At 35.5% G+C, this 17,935-nt stretch overlaps 2 protein-coding genes across 2 annotated transcripts; both read right to left on the bottom strand.

Annotated features, from left to right (window-relative positions):
• Positions 1–9,141: 9,141 nt before the first annotated feature.
• On the bottom strand, positions 9,142–14,095 carry LOC147761428 (uncharacterized). Its single transcript, XM_087012445.1, has 10 exons — positions 13,933–14,095; positions 12,673–13,484; positions 12,331–12,441; positions 12,013–12,116; positions 11,752–11,799; positions 10,901–10,969; positions 10,479–10,544; positions 10,051–10,139; positions 9,802–9,898; positions 9,142–9,541 (listed from the first exon to the last, which is right to left on the bottom strand). The coding sequence occupies exons 1-10, from the start codon at positions 13,956–13,958 to the stop codon at positions 9,518–9,520; spliced, it is 1,446 nt and encodes a 481-aa protein (XP_086868571.1). The 5' UTR covers positions 13,959–14,095; the 3' UTR covers positions 9,142–9,517.
• Positions 14,096–14,269: 174 nt separating this feature from the next.
• Positions 14,270–15,916, bottom strand: LOC147761427 (uncharacterized). The gene is made up of 3 exons (XM_087013149.1): positions 15,779–15,916; positions 14,891–15,096; positions 14,270–14,550 (listed from the first exon to the last, which is right to left on the bottom strand). The coding sequence occupies exons 1-3, from the start codon at positions 15,802–15,804 to the stop codon at positions 14,270–14,272; spliced, it is 513 nt and encodes a 170-aa protein (XP_086869275.1). The 5' UTR covers positions 15,805–15,916.
• Between the last annotated feature and the right edge of the window lie 2,019 nt (positions 15,917–17,935).

The following is a 17,935-nucleotide window of genomic DNA, read 5'->3' as shown; positions in this document are numbered from 1 at the left end:
TTATGGATTTTGTCAGAATATTCCTTTTTTCACGCCGCTGTGCCGCTGCTTCAATCAAAATTTTTGGAAAAGGTTCAAATAGTGGTAATTATGTCTCATTTTCTATGCAAAAACGAATGTCCAACTGATTTTAAATGTATAACATGGAGGCCATTGATAAATTACACCTCTATGTCATACATTTTAAATCATACGGTTTTTGATTGATCTCAATTTGTAACATTTGGTCATACATCTAAAATCAGTTGGAAATTTGTTTTTGCATAGAAAATGAGACATAATTACCACTATTTGAACCTTTTCCAAAAAATTTTGATTGAAGCAGCGGCACAGCGGCGTGAAAAAAGGAATATTCTGACAAAATTTATAATCAGATGTTTTCGGAAGATCTTTAAATAATAACTTAGAAATTAGCACTACTCGGTCAGTCTCTTCTACTTTGACAGACTTATTCAGTTGTGGTCCTCTACAGACAAAATCCAGTATAGGGACAATCCGTTACGTATAGGGACAATCCGTTACAGACGATTGTACCCTGTGAAAACTTTTTTACAAACCTGGTTGACGAACTTGAAAACCGTTGGGGCAGTTTTTTATATTCTTTCATGGTTAGAACACCCCCCCTCCCCCCAAAAAAAATCTTCTCATACTTTGTTTACGCCAAAATAGGAATTATTTTAAATACAACTAAATTTCGTTTTCTTTGGCAGTTAAACTCCGCAGATATAGGAGCAATATGTACTGTGGAAGTGATACCAACCGGTTCGGAATATCAGCGTATTACAACGTAAACGACACGATTTTGTCTATAATCATAGTTTTTTTTTTGTTATTATTATCAAATTTGCAACCCGAAGGTTGGTTAAATACCTTCTATGCATCATTGTTGAATAAAACCACTGGCGAAATAAGATCAAATGAATATTAAAAGACATATGTGAACAAATTTAAAACAAAATAACTAAAATGAAAGATTAAAGCTGAACTAAAAGTCTATCAGTCAATTTTATAACTTGTATTTCGCACTGGTTAAAAAGTCACTCATTGATTATTTAGTTTTAATTTTAATCTCATACATTTAAGTTGGCTATAGAAATAGGAAGGTGGATCAACAAAAGAAAAAAAAAAAGAGAATGAACGACTACAACGGTGCATTAAAGTACATACAGAGATTGTTATCAGTGAGAGTGAACAATGCTATTGAATCATTTATTTTTGGAAATTCAGCAATAACACACAGGAACACGCACAGGCACACACAAACACACATTCGCATGCACACACAAACACACATGCACACAAACACTTGCATGCACACGCGTAGAGGTAGGCCTACATGACACCAGCACACTGACAAGCTCTTGGGATATTTTAAAAGGAAGGGGCAGATAACAAGATAGGCGGGTGAAGATAACTAATCAGAAAGAAAAACTACCCCAATGTAAAAATCAAGCTGTCACACCACATCTTTGTCACCAAATGGTAAGCCTACACATTTTGAGATCAATCAAAACCCGCCTGATTTAAAATGTATGACATCGAGGTCTAATTAATCAATGGTTTCTATGTTATACATCTAAAATCAGTTGGAAATTTGTTTTTGCATATTAGAACCATACCAGCGGCACAGCGACGTGAAAAGACAAAAGGAATAATCAGACAAAATTATATAAACCTACGCCTTCGGTAGATCTATAAATAATAAGTTTAGTATTACTCAGCCAGTTTGTCTTCGAATAAGAGAGAGAGAGAGAGAGAGAGAGCAAGTACAACGCTTCGGTCCCACAGTGTACGGCGTCGTAGTTACGCATGTATCTTCATTGTGGCAAATGGCCAAAAATTGAATACATGTTTAAATATTCGCAACACGAGAATAAGTTTTGAAGTCTGACATCGAACGTGAAAACTATGAGATAAATCAAAATTAATTGCTAAAACGTATATTAACAAAAATTTTAGATAACCAAAATTGCCGGTGATCCAAGCGGAGGATATTTTTTCCTGAAGGTAGAAGCGGCGAATGGCGACGATGCTTCCAATATCTGAACAACTTACCTGCCTGTCAAAATACCTATAATACAGACTTGACATTTAATATGGAATATTTTAGTTTCGAAGGTATACCTAGATAAAAATACGTTCTTTTTTCAAAAAACTTCGATCTCATATAAGATTTGTGAATGTAAAAGTGTGCAGTCAGGTGTGTCACTACCAATTAACTGACTTTCATGCCTGTTGCGCTGCTACATTATGTAATTTGCAGTGATTTAATTGGGTAGTGTTCCTTTGGGCTGATCAAAGCTTGGCTTAGGCAAAGCTTGGTTCTGTCAAAAAAGTATCCATATTTCGGCAACTACTGCATAGAAGAATTTGAAATTTTGCATGCAAGCGGTCAGTTTTGCAGTGCGTAAGATGAGTCAAGTAGTGCATTACAAATTTGTTAATCTAAGGCAGAATGGCGCGAAAAAGACAGACATAACCAGACAGATCATAGCGCCAAACGGAACGGTCCCCACAGTTTTATAGAGTAATGCCCAGACTGATGTACCTACACAGAGGTCACCCCCAATGTATCAAAATTTTACCTACAGGGTACAGGACCCACTGTCTTTCGGGATACGCTGGTGCAACTAAACAAAAAACACTTAGTCCGTTCAGAACGAGGGGTAAATTGCCACTTAAATGCGTTTTTCAAAGTCCTTAGCTAACACCAAACTGGTTTTAGCAGGTAAGAACACCAAATGACCTCCGAGGTACCCACTGTATACAGCAAAACATCGTCGTCTGTTTCTCTAATGAATTGGGGGCCATGAACGATTCTGGGTAGAACACTGAAACTGCGTGGCTTTCTTTATTGAGGTCAGATTTCACCTGTACCGCCCAATTAGTCAAAACAGAGTTTACAGATATCCAGAGGAGGTCTACGACGAAGCATATGCCGGGTCTAAAGTGACAAGGGTGATTGACAGCGTCAGTATTTGGAGTAGATTCCATATTGGTGCCAAAACACCAACGGTAGTCATTGACGAAAACCTGAACCAGATTAAATAAAGGAATAATCTCGAAATCACTTGACTATCATTTGATAGGGGGCACCTTAGGAACAATTCTAGGTTGCACGATGAGGTTGCAGGTTCACACAGAGCACTTTTAATAGCAGATAACTTACAGAACCAAGGGAATGAGCAGCTACCCTGGTCATCAAAATCGCCACATTTGAACCACATAGACAATATTTCGGTAGACCATTACTCACCAATCAACTGCCTACATGTCCTACAACAAAACTGGACCAGATTGGACAATTTTAGACCGATGCCTGGAATGCTAATCCAGATTGAACTCTAAAAACCTACCCCCAAGAAATGCCTTGCCGCTTGAGAGCCCTGGCAACAGCCACGAAGCGGCCAGGCGTAACAACGACCATTACTGTGACTAGCAACTGACATGAGGGTCTTTTGTGGAGCGTATTACCCTTTTACAGACGATAATTGGGAAAATATGGAGATCCAAAATCTCTCTTTTAATGGGAGTCGTATGACATAGAATAGGCAATGTGTTTTTGTTTGCTTCTCTGGCGAATTCCATTAATGAACTGATGTCACAATGACATCAAAGAGATAATTTAAAGTTATTAAAACACGATTTTAATCCTTATTTTCATTTATCAGTCAGCAAAATAGGAAAAAAACTGATAAAAAATTATTTCGAAAAAAATATAAATGTCAAGTCTGTAGTAACGAAAACCCTTTTTTTCAACAGGCGATTGCATGCATTTGTTTTTTTTTTTAATTACTTCATATTACAAAGTGGATAGAAAATAGAAAATAGACAAAATGTTATTGAAGCAAATAGTTCCAAGTAATGAACGGGAATAAAATTTAAGTCGGTACAGTTATCCTTATACTGTTTAGGTGACACCAACTGTGCGATGCCGGTGACGGTCTTACAGCTACTGACCTCTAATTATGTCTGGTTATTTGAAGTGACGAACTCATGACCCAGGCTGTAATCAAGGCACGTGCCAAATTGTATAATCCTCCAAGCGTCGCTTCCATCAACGCCCCCATCGTTTGCGACACTCCCCCTTCTATTGTCCAGAAGGGGGCGGAGGGCGAGTCTACACGATCAGGCCTCGCGAGGCCTAGGCCACGGTTTCGCGACTGTCAAGGGACTTTCTGTTTTAGCTGTAGTTCATACTCACCAACGATATTATTTCGGTTTGTACTTTCCAGCACCGACATAGTTACTCATTGTCTTATTGCCTTTTGTTGACTTCACCTCCTTTTAATAGCCAACTTATAAATCTGTTAAATGTATGAGATCATAGTCAAAATCGTGCTGTTCACGTTGTAATACGCTGATATTTCGAACCGGTTGGTATCACTACCACAGTACATATTGCTCCTATATCTGATCTGCGGCGTTTAACTGCCAAATAAAATGAAATTTAGTTGTGTTAAAAAGTACACCAAAATTCAATTAAAAAATTGATCTCTCAAAATGCCTAACACTGATGACAATTCTTACGCCACCCCCTCGTTTTCTAATACCTCATTTTGGATATTTCTAGATAATATCATTTGAATATGTTTTAAAATATTTTTACTGAATATAGACCCCATTCCCACAGATTTTTAGATTGATCTATCCTTGTGGAGAGTCTCACTAGAATACTGTCAGCTTAGCCGTCTAAAGCCTCGGTCACAACCGGACGCACGAATTTCAGGAGAGTACGTCCCCTGCGATTTTTGGGTGTTGCGGAGGCCGTGGATGTCGTAGAGGTAGAGGAAAGTCTGCCTTGCCAGTCGCAAGGGCCACATGAGATGTCCTTTCGAGCAGGGACGCTAATTGCCAGGAGCGATGGACGTGGAAATTGGAAATTGTATGGGATAAAAGTGTTTCTATATCTTTTTGTCCGACATTTTGGTAAAACATTCCTGAGGTCCTTTTCTATGACACGAGTCTTAGGTAAAAGATGGTTTAATCTATGGGTACACAGTTTAATCTCATTAAATAATTTTTTGCACAAGTCAGTACGCCGAGATTTCAAGGTAGGTAATTCAGTGATGTCCATTGCTTCGTTGTAAGCGAGTTCAGGGTATATAATATGAAGAGCTCTTTTTTGGATGTTCTCTAAGGCTTTAGATTGTTGCTCGTGTCTTTACAATGAACGTCGACTGTGTAACGTATACAACAGTTTTTAATTTTTTAAAATTTTTTGCTCAATTTAGTTTCTAATATGCCTCCAAAAGGCAAAAGAAAGAAACTTACAGAGTAGAAAAAGGGAGGAGGAAGAAGAAAGAAGAGGAGAACAGGAAGCAAAACTGACGTACGCCGTCAGTACGTCACCACAAACGCGTGAGGCAAGTGTGAAGCAAAACTGACGCAAAAGGGCACTACTTTCGCCGTGCGTTGCATTCCCTTCGTAAGTGGTGAGTGTGTGCCACGTACACAGGAAGCAAGACAAACTCAATAAATGAGTACAATTTCCACGGCCATCGCTCCTTGCAGTTAGCGTCCCTGTTTGAAAGGACATCTCACCCAAAAATCGCAGGGGACGTACGATCCTAGCCTGAAATTCGTGCGTCCGGTTGTGACCGAGGCTTTAGTAATTCATCGACAGCTAGTGTTATGTAAACATGTGACAGTTGAATGTTCAGTTCACGTGCGCTGTATCTGCTATTTCATGTTGAAATAACTTATGTGCGAGATTGTGCTCGCGTGTACGTAAAAAGAGCGTATGTGGTGGTGGTGGAGTTGGGGGTAGGCCTATACCAGGGGTTGGGGTGAACCAGGGGGTTGGGAAATATATATATATATATATAGGGGGTGGGGGTATACCAGGGGTTTGGGGGGTTACCTGGGGGTGGGGGTATACCAGTTGTCAACCGAAACTGGCAATTATGTTAATGTTACTGTATTTTATATTGATCATCGATGTTACTATATTTATCGTATTGTGTTAGTTGGGACTGCTTTTTCTACTCATTTTGTTCACAGTGTTCGTTTATTATATACAGTGATACGTGTGCTGTGCGGACATTATATCTAATTTCTAGCAGAGATAAGATGTATGGTTTAAACTATTAGCCTGTGTATAAGCTAAATTCGAATGAAATTCAATGATTAATAAAAAGTGTCTCTATTACGGCCTACAGTATCTTTATGCAATTGATTTCTGCTTGTAGCCTATCACGATCGCTAATTACACGTTTCAGATATAATTTTGAACCAGTAATGTAGGCCTCAGGGCGTGGTGCTTTACTAAATATAGTACTTTTTTGTCATATATATGTAATTTTTGGTATGGGTATGTTGGTGGTATTTTTACAAATAACAGCGGGTTTCAAGTACGAATTACGCTTAAAGTGCGAGTGTTTTACATTTGAAGAAATACCCTAGCTGCTAAGTTGTTAGGAGAGACCGGGGCTAGTTGGACCCCGGGGTAAGTTGGCCCCCCCGTCAATTTATGACAAAGTAACTATGGGGTAAAAGAATTGATCACATCATTTTGTGAAGTGACCGTATCCAATAGTGCTAAGAAAGCGTCGGCAGTGAGTCCAAATGAAATAATGTAGCATCTTAAAGTAACTTTATTCAAGAGACGTGATATGGGCAACTAGCCCCGGTTTTTTCCTAAGTAGAACTGTTGGTAGAGAGAATATAGATTAAGACAGTAAATTTCACATATTTATCTCCATTATATTTTATTTTCTCTTACTTTCACCATTTTTCTAAAGGACCTACGTGAATAAAGAGCTTAATAGTCTGTTGAACATTTTCTTTTTGTATAAGCTTGTGGCTCTGCTAAACCAGGGGTGGGGTATGTCAGTGGGGGGGGGGGGGGGGAGGAGAAGACGAGGGGGTGGGTTTTACAAGGAGTGGGGTTGTACCAGAGTGGGGGGTATACCAGGGGGTGGGTGCACCAGAGGTGGGGGGTATACCAGAGGTGGGGGTGTACCAGAGGTGGGGGGGTGTACCAGAGGTGGGGGGTGTACCAGAGGTGGGGGGGGTGTACCAGAGGTGGGGGTGTACCAGAGGTGGGGGGGTGTACCAGAGGTGGGGGGGTGTACCAGAGGTGGGGGTGTACCAGAGGTGGGGGGGTGTACCAGAGGTGGGGGGTGTACCAGAGGTGGGGGGTGTACCAGAAGGTAGGGTTTGCCGAGGGTGGGGGGGGTGCAGGGTTGGGTGCGAAAGGAAGTGTAAATAAAGATCATGCAAGACAAAAAAATAAACAGTATATACTTTATTGCACCTATCCTGCTTGCACTTACAGTATCACTATATATATTTAAAATATCACTAGAGAAGTAAGGTGGAAATATCAAATCTAGAAGATGTGCAGAAAATAATACTGGTAGACCTTGAATTTTGCTGGGGGTGGGTGAACAACTAAAGTGAGCCATCAGACTTAAAGATCACATTTGTTATGAATTTTGTAATGAATGAACAAGTGATCTTAATATTTCTCATTAAAGAGCCTCAGTCAAATACACAATAATGGTCTCTCCTTATGTCATATACTAGTTAACAGTTTGTCTTTTCCCTTAAAATCGAATGATGAAAATGAAACAGTACACAATAATACTTGTTATGGAAACAAAGGAATTTCATTTTTCCTTATTACGTAAAATGCATCTTCTTTTTAGAAACTGGTTTTAGATGAATTTATGACTACTAAAACAAAACCTTTCACCTCTATGAAAGCTGATGTACATCATAAAGTCTGTCAGAGTGAACAGAAGTAACAGTCAACAGATGAATCAGACAAATGGATTTATCATAAATGAAAAAAATTAACTACGTAATAATTAAAAATATAAATAGAATACGCTCAAAATCTGTTGATTGGTGCGAATTAACCCATTGTGTTAGGTGAGAAATAGGTCTCAAGGCAATGGAAAATAAGACTTGTTTTCCTCATGCTGTGATAGCTTTTTTCTCCTGATGATGATAACTGGATCAGCTGGTTTGCCTGAAATATTTACAACAAGCATATATATATATATATATACATATATATTGATTTACAAACATAAACATGAGCATGCGAGGGTAAATAATTATAAAGGTAAGTGCAGCAATTATGAGCTAACATTATGTACATAAAAAAAAAAAAAAAAAAAAAAAAAAAAAAAAAAAAAAAAAAAAACACAAAGCAAGATCATTCATTATCCAAATAACCATATTAAGGTATAATAATTTATCAACAGTATCGACAAACAGATCACACATAACCCCAACCACCATATTAGGGTATATTTATTTATCAAAAGTAAGAAAATGCAGATAAACCAGGTAGTGCAGGAATTGTGAATTAAGATCTATTATATCAGAAAAGCACACAAAGCAAGACCAGGACCAATATAATTTATATATAAGTGTCTTACCAAAATACAGTTTATTTGACATATTTTATATATTTTATGGATACATACTATAGTAAAATATTCTTGAAAATCATCTACAAACATGACAGAAAACTAATATTTTATTACACTATTATCTTTTTTTAAATCATCCAACTATTTTGTTAAGAAATTTTCGAAAAAATATCCCCAAGGAAAAAAAAAAAAGTTCCACAGGGCAGTTCTCTGAGGGTAGAGTCAAATAGAAGGCTCCTTAAAACTGGAATTCAGGAAGACCTGATTTTCGCCAGTTTATAGCGGGTGTATGATTTTACGAAAGTCAAACTGGTAGATAGACAGGCGGATTTCAATAAGAGAGACTCATCTTTTCATTAATATTTTACAACAATCATTATGTTAATCTTTTCTGTTGCACATATATTGATCGCCCTATATTGATCCCTCTTAGAAAGTGCATAAGGTATGTGTACTGCAGGTGATAAAAAGACCCTGGATTTGGACCCACCCAAAATTAATTTTATTTTAAATAACAATTTAACTGTATTTTAGTATAATAATTTTACTCATAAAATTAACTTAGAGCGCTCTGGCATAACTTAAGATTGACTGTTTTTTTTTTTGTTAAGATCTTAAAACTATTTTTCTCCACAATTATGTAAAAATGAAGACATAAATACATTACAGTATTATTATCCAGCATATATAATTAATTCAGATGCTAGTGCACATGGCTTGTTAACAAGTCCATCACCCAAACAACAAAAAAAAAACAGCATCCCAATAGCAATTTATGTAAAAGGTAATAATACAAATATATTTAAAAAATATTATGGAATGTCCACTTTTAATGCAAAAGATTCATCCAATATTCTGTATATATAATATTTGATATAAGTGCATGGTAGTATTACCCTAGGTTCTAGATTCCGGTATTGCCAGCTCGATCTTGATTTCATATATAACCCATAGTAGCAATACCAGTAAAAGCGACTCCACCACAAGGTATATTTAGCAAGCTAGCTTTTACGTTGCTCTGACACTCAGGGTAGGTAGTATATAATAGTAACATAATTTCCAGGATTTGATACACTAAGTGTTGCTTTAGGACATAATTAATTTGATCTTATGCCCAACAGGTCTTAATTCTAGGTGTCTTTTGTCTGCAACAACTGAAAATCAAGAAAAAGATAAATTGTTATCAGTATTAATCATCGAACCAAAGGGCAAACTCGGTGACATTTCCAGACAGATATGACCCCATCTATTTTGAAATCTACAAAAACAGTGAGATCCTCAAATGCCCCCACACTACATAATAAATTTTAAAAAAATTTTACTGCCCTATGAAGGTTTCGCTTGGGGACTCTTCAGTGGTGTACAATTTTAAAACTTATATTGATATGTGTGCTTCCTAGGTAACATAACTCACATGTATAGACCACAGCCGACAAGTGTAGCCATCTATTTGTTTTTCATGATCGATGGTGACAAACTGGCATCCAATTTCTTTTCTTTTGGAAAAGGTGCTAAAAATACATCACTAGGACAATTATACCTAATCATAACATTGATTTGTCTGCACTTTGCACACATAAATAACATAATTAATAAAATATATTATTAATGCCATACAATATGACATATTATCATTTTTTTTAATGTTTTTAAATTCAACTACCCCCAGTTTCTTGTGATTGTGTCCTTTTCTTGGTCAGTCTCTCCAAGAGAATTGACAAAGGTGTATTTCCCCTCCTTTCTTCCACAATACTATAGGCACAAGTGAAAAAATAAGCCCCAGTCATTACAACATATTTTCAAAGTAGCACAAAACACAATTGGTGTTGGTGTGGCGAATTAATCAAACATCAGATCTAATACAAAGTACTTAAATTTTCCAAATTGTCTTTTAAATATACAAATAAATGTAGAGTTTTCTTTGCAAAAACAGGATAATTAAAAATGATATAGATTTGTTATTGCCTAATGTCAAGCATATCATATAGCAGTGTTACATATTTTGGAGAGATAAACTGCCTACATAAGTAAAAACAACCCAAATCCAAATTTTAAATCTAAGAGAGTCCCATGTAAGGGTTGAATATTTACCAAGACAGAGTAGTGTCCTCGTCTAATACAAACTCCCACAATGATGTCATATTCTCGGAGGTCTTTCTATATTAAAAACAAAGAAAAAAATTGGAAAAAGAATTTAAACTCAAATGAAGCTATTCTTTGCAACTGGGATAGGAAACAATTACTAAATTACTATTACTATTACAATTACTAAATGAATGTCACCAAACTTATATATCTATGAAAATTAAAAATTGAAACCAAAGTATTGAGAATAATGACTTTTTAAAACATAAATTTGGAAGATAACATTTTAAAAAACTATTACATATATTCTAATGCCTTTTTAGAAGTGCCAGTACAGTTAAAGGAGGTTAAAAAAATTCAATAATGGCTAAAAAAAATTTAAAAGTTCTTTCTTTAAGGCATAACTATTCAATGTGTATATGGCTAACCTTAGAAAAATAAGTCATGTCTCTATCATATACAATCCTGGACATTACATGAAGGCTCACATGGAACACCTGTAAAAAGAATAATTTAAATGATGACGTTTGTATCTCATATGAGCAAAGAATCACCCTTCTCTTTATGATCTTGGAAACATCTCGACAGCTTCAAAATGCATAATATGTATTATTTTATCATGCATGATGCTATGATATACTAAGTCTTGTAATGACGTGAGCATGCCATCATGAACTAGAGTATATGTGTCTGTAGTACTGATATGTATATAGTGCAGCAGTGTATTTTACAATTTTAATTCCAGCTAAGAAAGCCAGTTAGAATACACAATCTGACATTTAAAGCTTAAAGAGAAAACGTTTTGTATGAGATTTATGTTTCATAATAAATACACTAGAAACAATCCCAGAAATATAATAAATTCTATTTTACCACCAAAATGTCATTTATCACAATTATTCTGGAATCTGTACTTGCCATCGAACTATGAGACCTCCACAGACAGCTACCTTTTGCAATAATTTCTTAATTTCTTACAAGAAACCAAGCTTAGAAAAAACCTTGATTAAATTAAATTGTCAGAATGGATGTATCTACCATTGGTAAGTATGTCCATTTTGACCAAAAAAAAATCCTTTTTTATTTTGGCCAAAATGAACAGCTCTTATCCCTTTAATAAACATAATTATTATTTTTATTTTTACAATAATAAAGTTAATAATAGTTGTTATTATTACTTTGATCATTATTACCATTTCATCAATTATAACCAAATGTTATTGGTGTTTTCAATGACATTTAATTCTGTCATTTTATTGCACTTCATTATAATCCTTACCTTCTTGCCACTGTTGCTAATCATAATGTCCAGATAACTGTCAATTACCTAAAAACATTAAGCATGTTATGTATCTCATTTATATATAAAAAAAAAAAAACAAGCAGCAGAAAGAGAAATTAACGTCTTCTTACATTGAGTATGTACTATCAATAACAAGGCAAATGCTGCAAGGCATCATTTCAGTATATGCAGCTCATTTTAACAATAGATATGATAAGATCCTTATTTTTTACCAGTGTAACAAACCTGTTTACTTACTTCATCAGCAAGCATCCCATTTATAGATGTAATACTGTCATACGTTATATGATGCGACTTGTATTTTCCAAGCGTCACATTGGTGTTTTGTGAAGGGACAGCATCTTCAATGATAAATGTAAAGCTTATTATTAATGATAAAAGTTCAAAGTTGAAAAGGCATTCATTATTTTTATTCTTTTTAAAATGTAATAGGATATAATTTTTTGTTACTACTTTTTACAAACATACTCCTACACATATTCCAATGAGTACTCCTCCTATCTTACTGCCACTGCCCATGCTGCATAGCATTGGTCAAAACCTTCTAGTACTTACATCGATTTAAATGTATTTTGATTTTGTTTTGTGCCTTTGGTGAGCTTGGTGACTCTTGTTTTTTTGCTTCCACACATACTTTCTTTATTGGTGGAACTGCTGATGGTTTTGCTACAAAATAATTTAATAATTCTTATTTGAATGCTTCACTTTATACCCCTCAATTAAACATTTAAAGAGATTATGAGTAATTTATACAAAATACATTATGCATGCCCAATATCTTTGCCTAAAAGAAATAAAAAAAAAACATACTCATACATTTTGTCAAGATAGCTAATGCAGCCTGATAACCTAATAGGATAATCAAAACCTCTAAAATATTAATTGATATAAAAATACCTGCTTGACTCAAGTTGAGATCAGATAATCCCCGCTTTCTTCTAGCTATTTCTGCTCCCTTTCCCACTCTTTTCATCAACTGCAGCTTCTTCTGTCTTTGGGGTAAAGAACCAATTTTTGTTTTGGGTGATACCTTTGGCTTTTTACGTGGAGACTTAGGTTTTTTTGGTAATCCATACTCATGTGGAATTGCCCCTTTTGCTTCTTCTAACACCATGCCTATCTGTTTCCTGATACGCTGCAGGTCTTGGAGAGAGTCTATCTGATAGAGTGAATCCAGTAATTCCTTGGCCAAGGAAATGCAGATGGATTGTTCTTTGGCCACGTTTTTCTTTCTTTTGGGAAGGTCATTTATTATGACATCTGTTTCAGTAGGGTGAGACTCAGATGTAAGATAGGAAGGTTCAGATGTTACCGTTGAAATTTCATCACTGTATGACACAGGAGATTGGTCGATGACATCCTCGTCCAGCAAATATGCTGGATTGCTGTTAAAAATTGAACCCAGTGAAGACCAAGACACCCCTGGAAATTTCAGGACTGCACAAAGGTGTTTGCATGGAATTTTATGTTGGCAAAAATCAGGGCACTCACAACAGCAGGGATCCAGTGAAATGTTATATTCTGTCTGGTCATCATTCTTTGCTTTGAAATGGTTTGATGACAGCCTCTTGACGTTGCTGATATTAAATGTTGTCCACCGATCCATTATGTGCCTTACAAACTGCACTGGTCTGTTGTGCAGGAAAGTTGGTACTTCTTGACTGTACTGCCTTTTTTCAGCAGAGCAACGGATGTTTAGTTGTTGGTACCTAAAAAAATTAAGCGATCTATCAAATTATACTAATACACACATTAATATGGACTTAAGTAAAAGTATGTATCTGTAAAATTGGATTTAAAATGCATTACTTAATTAACAAGCACTCCTTTCATTAAATCTCTTATGCAATGGAATGTCAAACCCTGGTGCATTTATCAATTAATAAATTGTCCTGCAAAGGGAAAACTGATGTGATTGACTGGCGACACACTGATCCAAAGTACTACACTAGCTCCTACGCATGCAGATGATAAAAGTAGTAGTACAGTAGGATTGAAGGAAGTAGACATACTTTCATATAAATATGTACATATAAAACTACATAGTCCACAAAGAACAAAAAAGTCAAATTTCCCAATTTCCTAGTCCATTCTGTTAATACCCCCCCCCCCCCCCCCCCCCCCCGGTAATTGCCCTTTTTCTTAAAAATTAATTACCTGACAAATGAGTTGGGAATGAACATTTCCACCAACACCTTCACCAAAGCTTCTACAGTGCAGTTCTTAAATCCCTGCAGATAACTATCCTTTAAGGCAAGATTTTGCCTTTCCAATCCGTTGTTGGAATTGACGGGGATCAGCAATGTGCCCCTGTATGCTTTTACCCACTTTTGAAATAAGATTTTAGAGCAACCGCCTATCATTTATGACAGCATAAAAATTAAAATCAGCACCTCAAGACACTGCATTTACAAAATTTTTTATACAACACTAGTGCCTACATATAACATATCTATGCAAATTTAAAACAATGGTTAGGATTAACATTTTTGTTTTAGTTCATAATCGAGTATTTTCTGCAGTTAATTGTTACCTCAGCTCTACATTCCCAGTGGTTGGAAAAATAGGTCCTAAATTTGGGATTATCTTTCCACAAATCACTGGACTTAAAATGCGCCAGTGTCTCTTTATAATCTGTGACTGTTGGACTGTGTGCCAGAGCTCTTAGGATGCCAAGGCATTCTTCTTGGCACCCTGACACACCATTCTGAATTTTTGACACCCATTCTCTCCAGCTTTTTTCACGATGGAAATCACATAGGAGGATTTTTGTTTCTGAAAAAAAAATTTTATTTGTAATTTTTTCTCTAGGTACAATACATTTTTCTCTAAATAAAACAAGTCATAGAAGGCCATTTATCCTTCCCGTTACAAAATATATTATCTAGATTAGTAATTGTTAATCAAGTCAAATACAATCAATCAATCAATACCAGGGTGGGTAAGGCAGACAAGACTGGAAAGTTGATTAATGAGGTTGACTAATCCTAATTTATAAAAATTTAACATTTGTGATTTTTACTAGTTGTGCTCAAAATCTTTAAAATACAGATGTATACGCTTGAGCTGCATCTGCTGTTAAGTATAAATGTTTGTCAAACAAGTGTGCACAAACCTGGAAATGAGGCTTCTAATGCATTTATTTCAGACATGCTGTAATCCACCATCATATGTTCAGGATCCCACTCTGGGCTGAATTTCTTGATTATGGCCAGGGCCTCCATGATGGATTCCTGATTTTCTGTTTCTACCAGGAAGGATGCCACCACTGTGAAATTGACATTGGTCTTCACACAAATGAAAAATAGGGGCATGGCATACCTAGTTATAAAAGAAAGAAACATTTGGCCCAGGAAAAAAATAGAAGAAAAAAATTTAATGAAACATTAAAATGTTGACAAAAAGCCTTTTTTAAAGTTATTTTATTTACTGTCAGGGGCAGATTAAATACACCTGTATGTAGTGCTTGCTTTGTCTTGTAGGATAAAATGTAGGTTCATGTAACCCCAGTGAGTAAAAACATTTTGCATGTATTTTTCCCAAAAATATTGCTGAAATATTTCAATTTGCCCAAGTGAATTTGAATTCCTCTTTTGGCAACTATTTTCATCTGAGTGAATAATAGATAAATCTTAAGTTAATTACCTATCATTCTAGGCAACACCAATTTACAAATATTAAATACATAATATTTATTCTAAAATGCCAATTATTTGTGAAAAATAAATTAATCTAGATATTTGCTCATATAATAAGGCATGAGCCTAGGTTAAAAAAACACCATTACGAATCTCAGGAACCATCAGAATTGAATTTAAAAAACGTGGAATTCCGCTTTTCTGCAGAAAAACCTCATGTCTGCATAAAGCATGATTTGGCTCATTTTCTACTCTTGATGCTTCAAATTTTATAATATTAAAATAATAAATATAATGATGTTCCAAAACAAATTGCAACATAAAGCGCTATAGAATTTATATATTTGATAATTCATATAATTTACCTAGAGGTGCGGTAAGTAGCATCCATGAGTGTTATGTGGTTGCCATATCGTTTCAGCAGTCTCCTTTGCCACTTTGTCTGATATACAAACAAGAAGTTCACCTTTTGATTTTCTCCCAAGGAAGAAGCCTAGACAAATCAAATGAAAAAATTTGGATAATATATCATAATTATACCAGTAATCTAGCATGAAGGATGATTCCTCAGAATTTTGTATCAGTTCAATTCCACAGTATCATTCAGAGATGACAACACCTTCTAGAGATCATTTTACCCACTACCATGTGACATCTTACAACATCATGATTTTGTAACATAATTTTTAAAAAATAGCATACCCTAAAAAATATTAAGTCTTCTGGATCCATTGCCTTCTGTTCATTAACATAATCAGCAAGATTAACTTGTTCATTAGGGTTTTTTGACTGGCAGGTAGCAATGTTTTTTATGTCTTTTAATGTCGGGAACCAGCGTCTATTTAGACGTGAAGGACATTCTTTGCCTTTGAACACATCATCTTTGACAAAAAGATGAATGTACGTCTCAATAAGACTTGCTTTCCTCATGTTGTGACGGTACAGTTCTTTTATCTTGTTGACAATGACAGGATCAACTGGCTGGGACATTAAGTTTGCCTGAAATATATGCAAATACAGTGTATTAGTATAAAACGTCTGTGTATCTTAAACATTTTACTCAATTAAGACTGCAAATGTACTATTCTCATGTGGACAGAGTAAAATAAACTGCTTCGAAAGATATGGGAGTGTTGACAAAGAGCACCAATAAATTGGGGACACTGATGATGGAGAAAAAGAACTGTGTAGTGGCCTTTGGTTGATAACTCTGATGATGGTGATGATAACGATGACATAAAAATCTAATCAGATTGAAGCAACTGTTTTATCCTAAAAATATTATTTCATAAACGGTTTATATATAAAATAAAACAAACTTAAATTGTATAGAAGTTTTGATTTACAAAAATATTTAAGCATGTGAGGGTAAATAATTATTTTGTTTCATCCTTGCTTACTTGCAACAATGGACAATAAAGATATGAATGTATAACCTTCCATTTTTAAGAAGAAATCACTGATATAATAATAATAATAATAATAACTAGACTGCAACTGGCTAAAGCCAGTGGCGGAGGATTCCCCTGCAAAATAGGTGTGGAAATGCTCTTACAAGGTCATGTTAAGGTCATGGGTTAAATTTGACCCAATATTCTGAAAGAGCATGTGCGAATTGGGGGTTGGGGGGGGGTCAACAAAACATCACTTTTAGCTCATTTCAATATTTCTCCATGAAATAGCCGAATGACCTTGAAAATGAGGGTCAAGGTCAAATTTTACATTTAATTTTGGGGTTTTGGGTATATGTTTGGGGTAGTTTACTATAGCATGCTATGACCAAAAACCAGTGTTTCATGGAGAAATTGCCAAACTCAAGATTTCTGCAATGTCATAAATATTTAAAAATCTATATTTAAAAAAGTAATTAAGCAGTCACTACTAAAGTACAGCTAACCTTAGATAAATATATAGGGCATCATTTGCCACCACGATCGGGGCTCTGGGCCTTCCGGTTTTTGAGATCTCGGAAACAAACATTTTTTGAGCACGTTTGGCCATTAGCGACCTTGACCTTGACCTACTTGCATAAAAGTAAGTCATTATCTGTGGATTTGTCTCTGTATCATTGGCCATAAGGCCCTTAGCCATATGGCTTATACTTTAGGCCTAATGGCAATTTCAAATTTTACAAATTTTGCCTTTAAAAGCCCCTGTGACCTTGAAAAGTAGGTCAAGGGCACTGAAACTGGTTCTGTGGCATATTCTTGCCATAGGCTACCTATGAGAATTATTTCAGATTTTTTGCGAAAAAAAACACGCGGAAAGAATAATTACTATAATAATAATAATACCAAAAACAATAGTATTCCCCTATGGGGAATCCTAATAATAATAATAATTAGTATGACAGCCATGATAAAAGTGGCTATGAGTATTTTCCCTAAGCATTACTGCCAAATGGAAAAGCTGCCATTTTCTACCAAACTTAATGTTCAGCTAGGTTATTAGAATACAATTTTGTGTCTTGTAGTTTGGGCATATTTACTTACCAACATTGCCTTCGCAGCAAAACCTACATT

The sequence above is a fragment of the Lingula anatina genome, chromosome 5 (genome assembly GCF_051362555.1).
Source record: "Lingula anatina isolate TDL-2025a chromosome 5, LinAna3.0, whole genome shotgun sequence".
Classification (NCBI taxonomy): Eukaryota; Metazoa; Brachiopoda; class Lingulata; order Lingulida; family Lingulidae; genus Lingula; species Lingula anatina.
Note: the sequence above shows the minus strand (reverse complement) of the source record. Positions and strands in the feature narration are given on the sequence as shown.

Excerpts from the sequence above, each read along its gene's own strand:
- LOC147761428 (XM_087012445.1), bottom strand. The coding sequence starts at position 13,958 with ATGTTCATTCCCAACTCATTTGTCAG. Across the intron at positions 12,442-12,672 it reads TCTCAACTTGAGTCAAGCAG|CAAAACCATCAGCAGTTCCA; the intron begins GTATTTTTATAT and ends ATTATTTTGTAG. Across the intron at positions 9,899-10,050 it reads ACAATCACAAGAAACTGGGG|CACCTTTTCCAAAAGAAAAG; the intron begins GTAGTTGAATTT and ends ATGTATTTTTAG.
- LOC147761427 (XM_087013149.1), bottom strand. The coding sequence starts at position 15,804 with ATGGATGCTACTTACCGCACCTCTAG. Across the intron at positions 15,097-15,778 it reads GCTACTTACCGCACCTCTAG|GTATGCCATGCCCCTATTTT; the intron begins GTAAATTATATG and ends TTTTATAACTAG. Across the intron at positions 14,551-14,890 it reads ATTAGAAGCCTCATTTCCAG|AAACAAAAATCCTCCTATGT; the intron begins GTTTGTGCACAC and ends TTTTTTTTTCAG.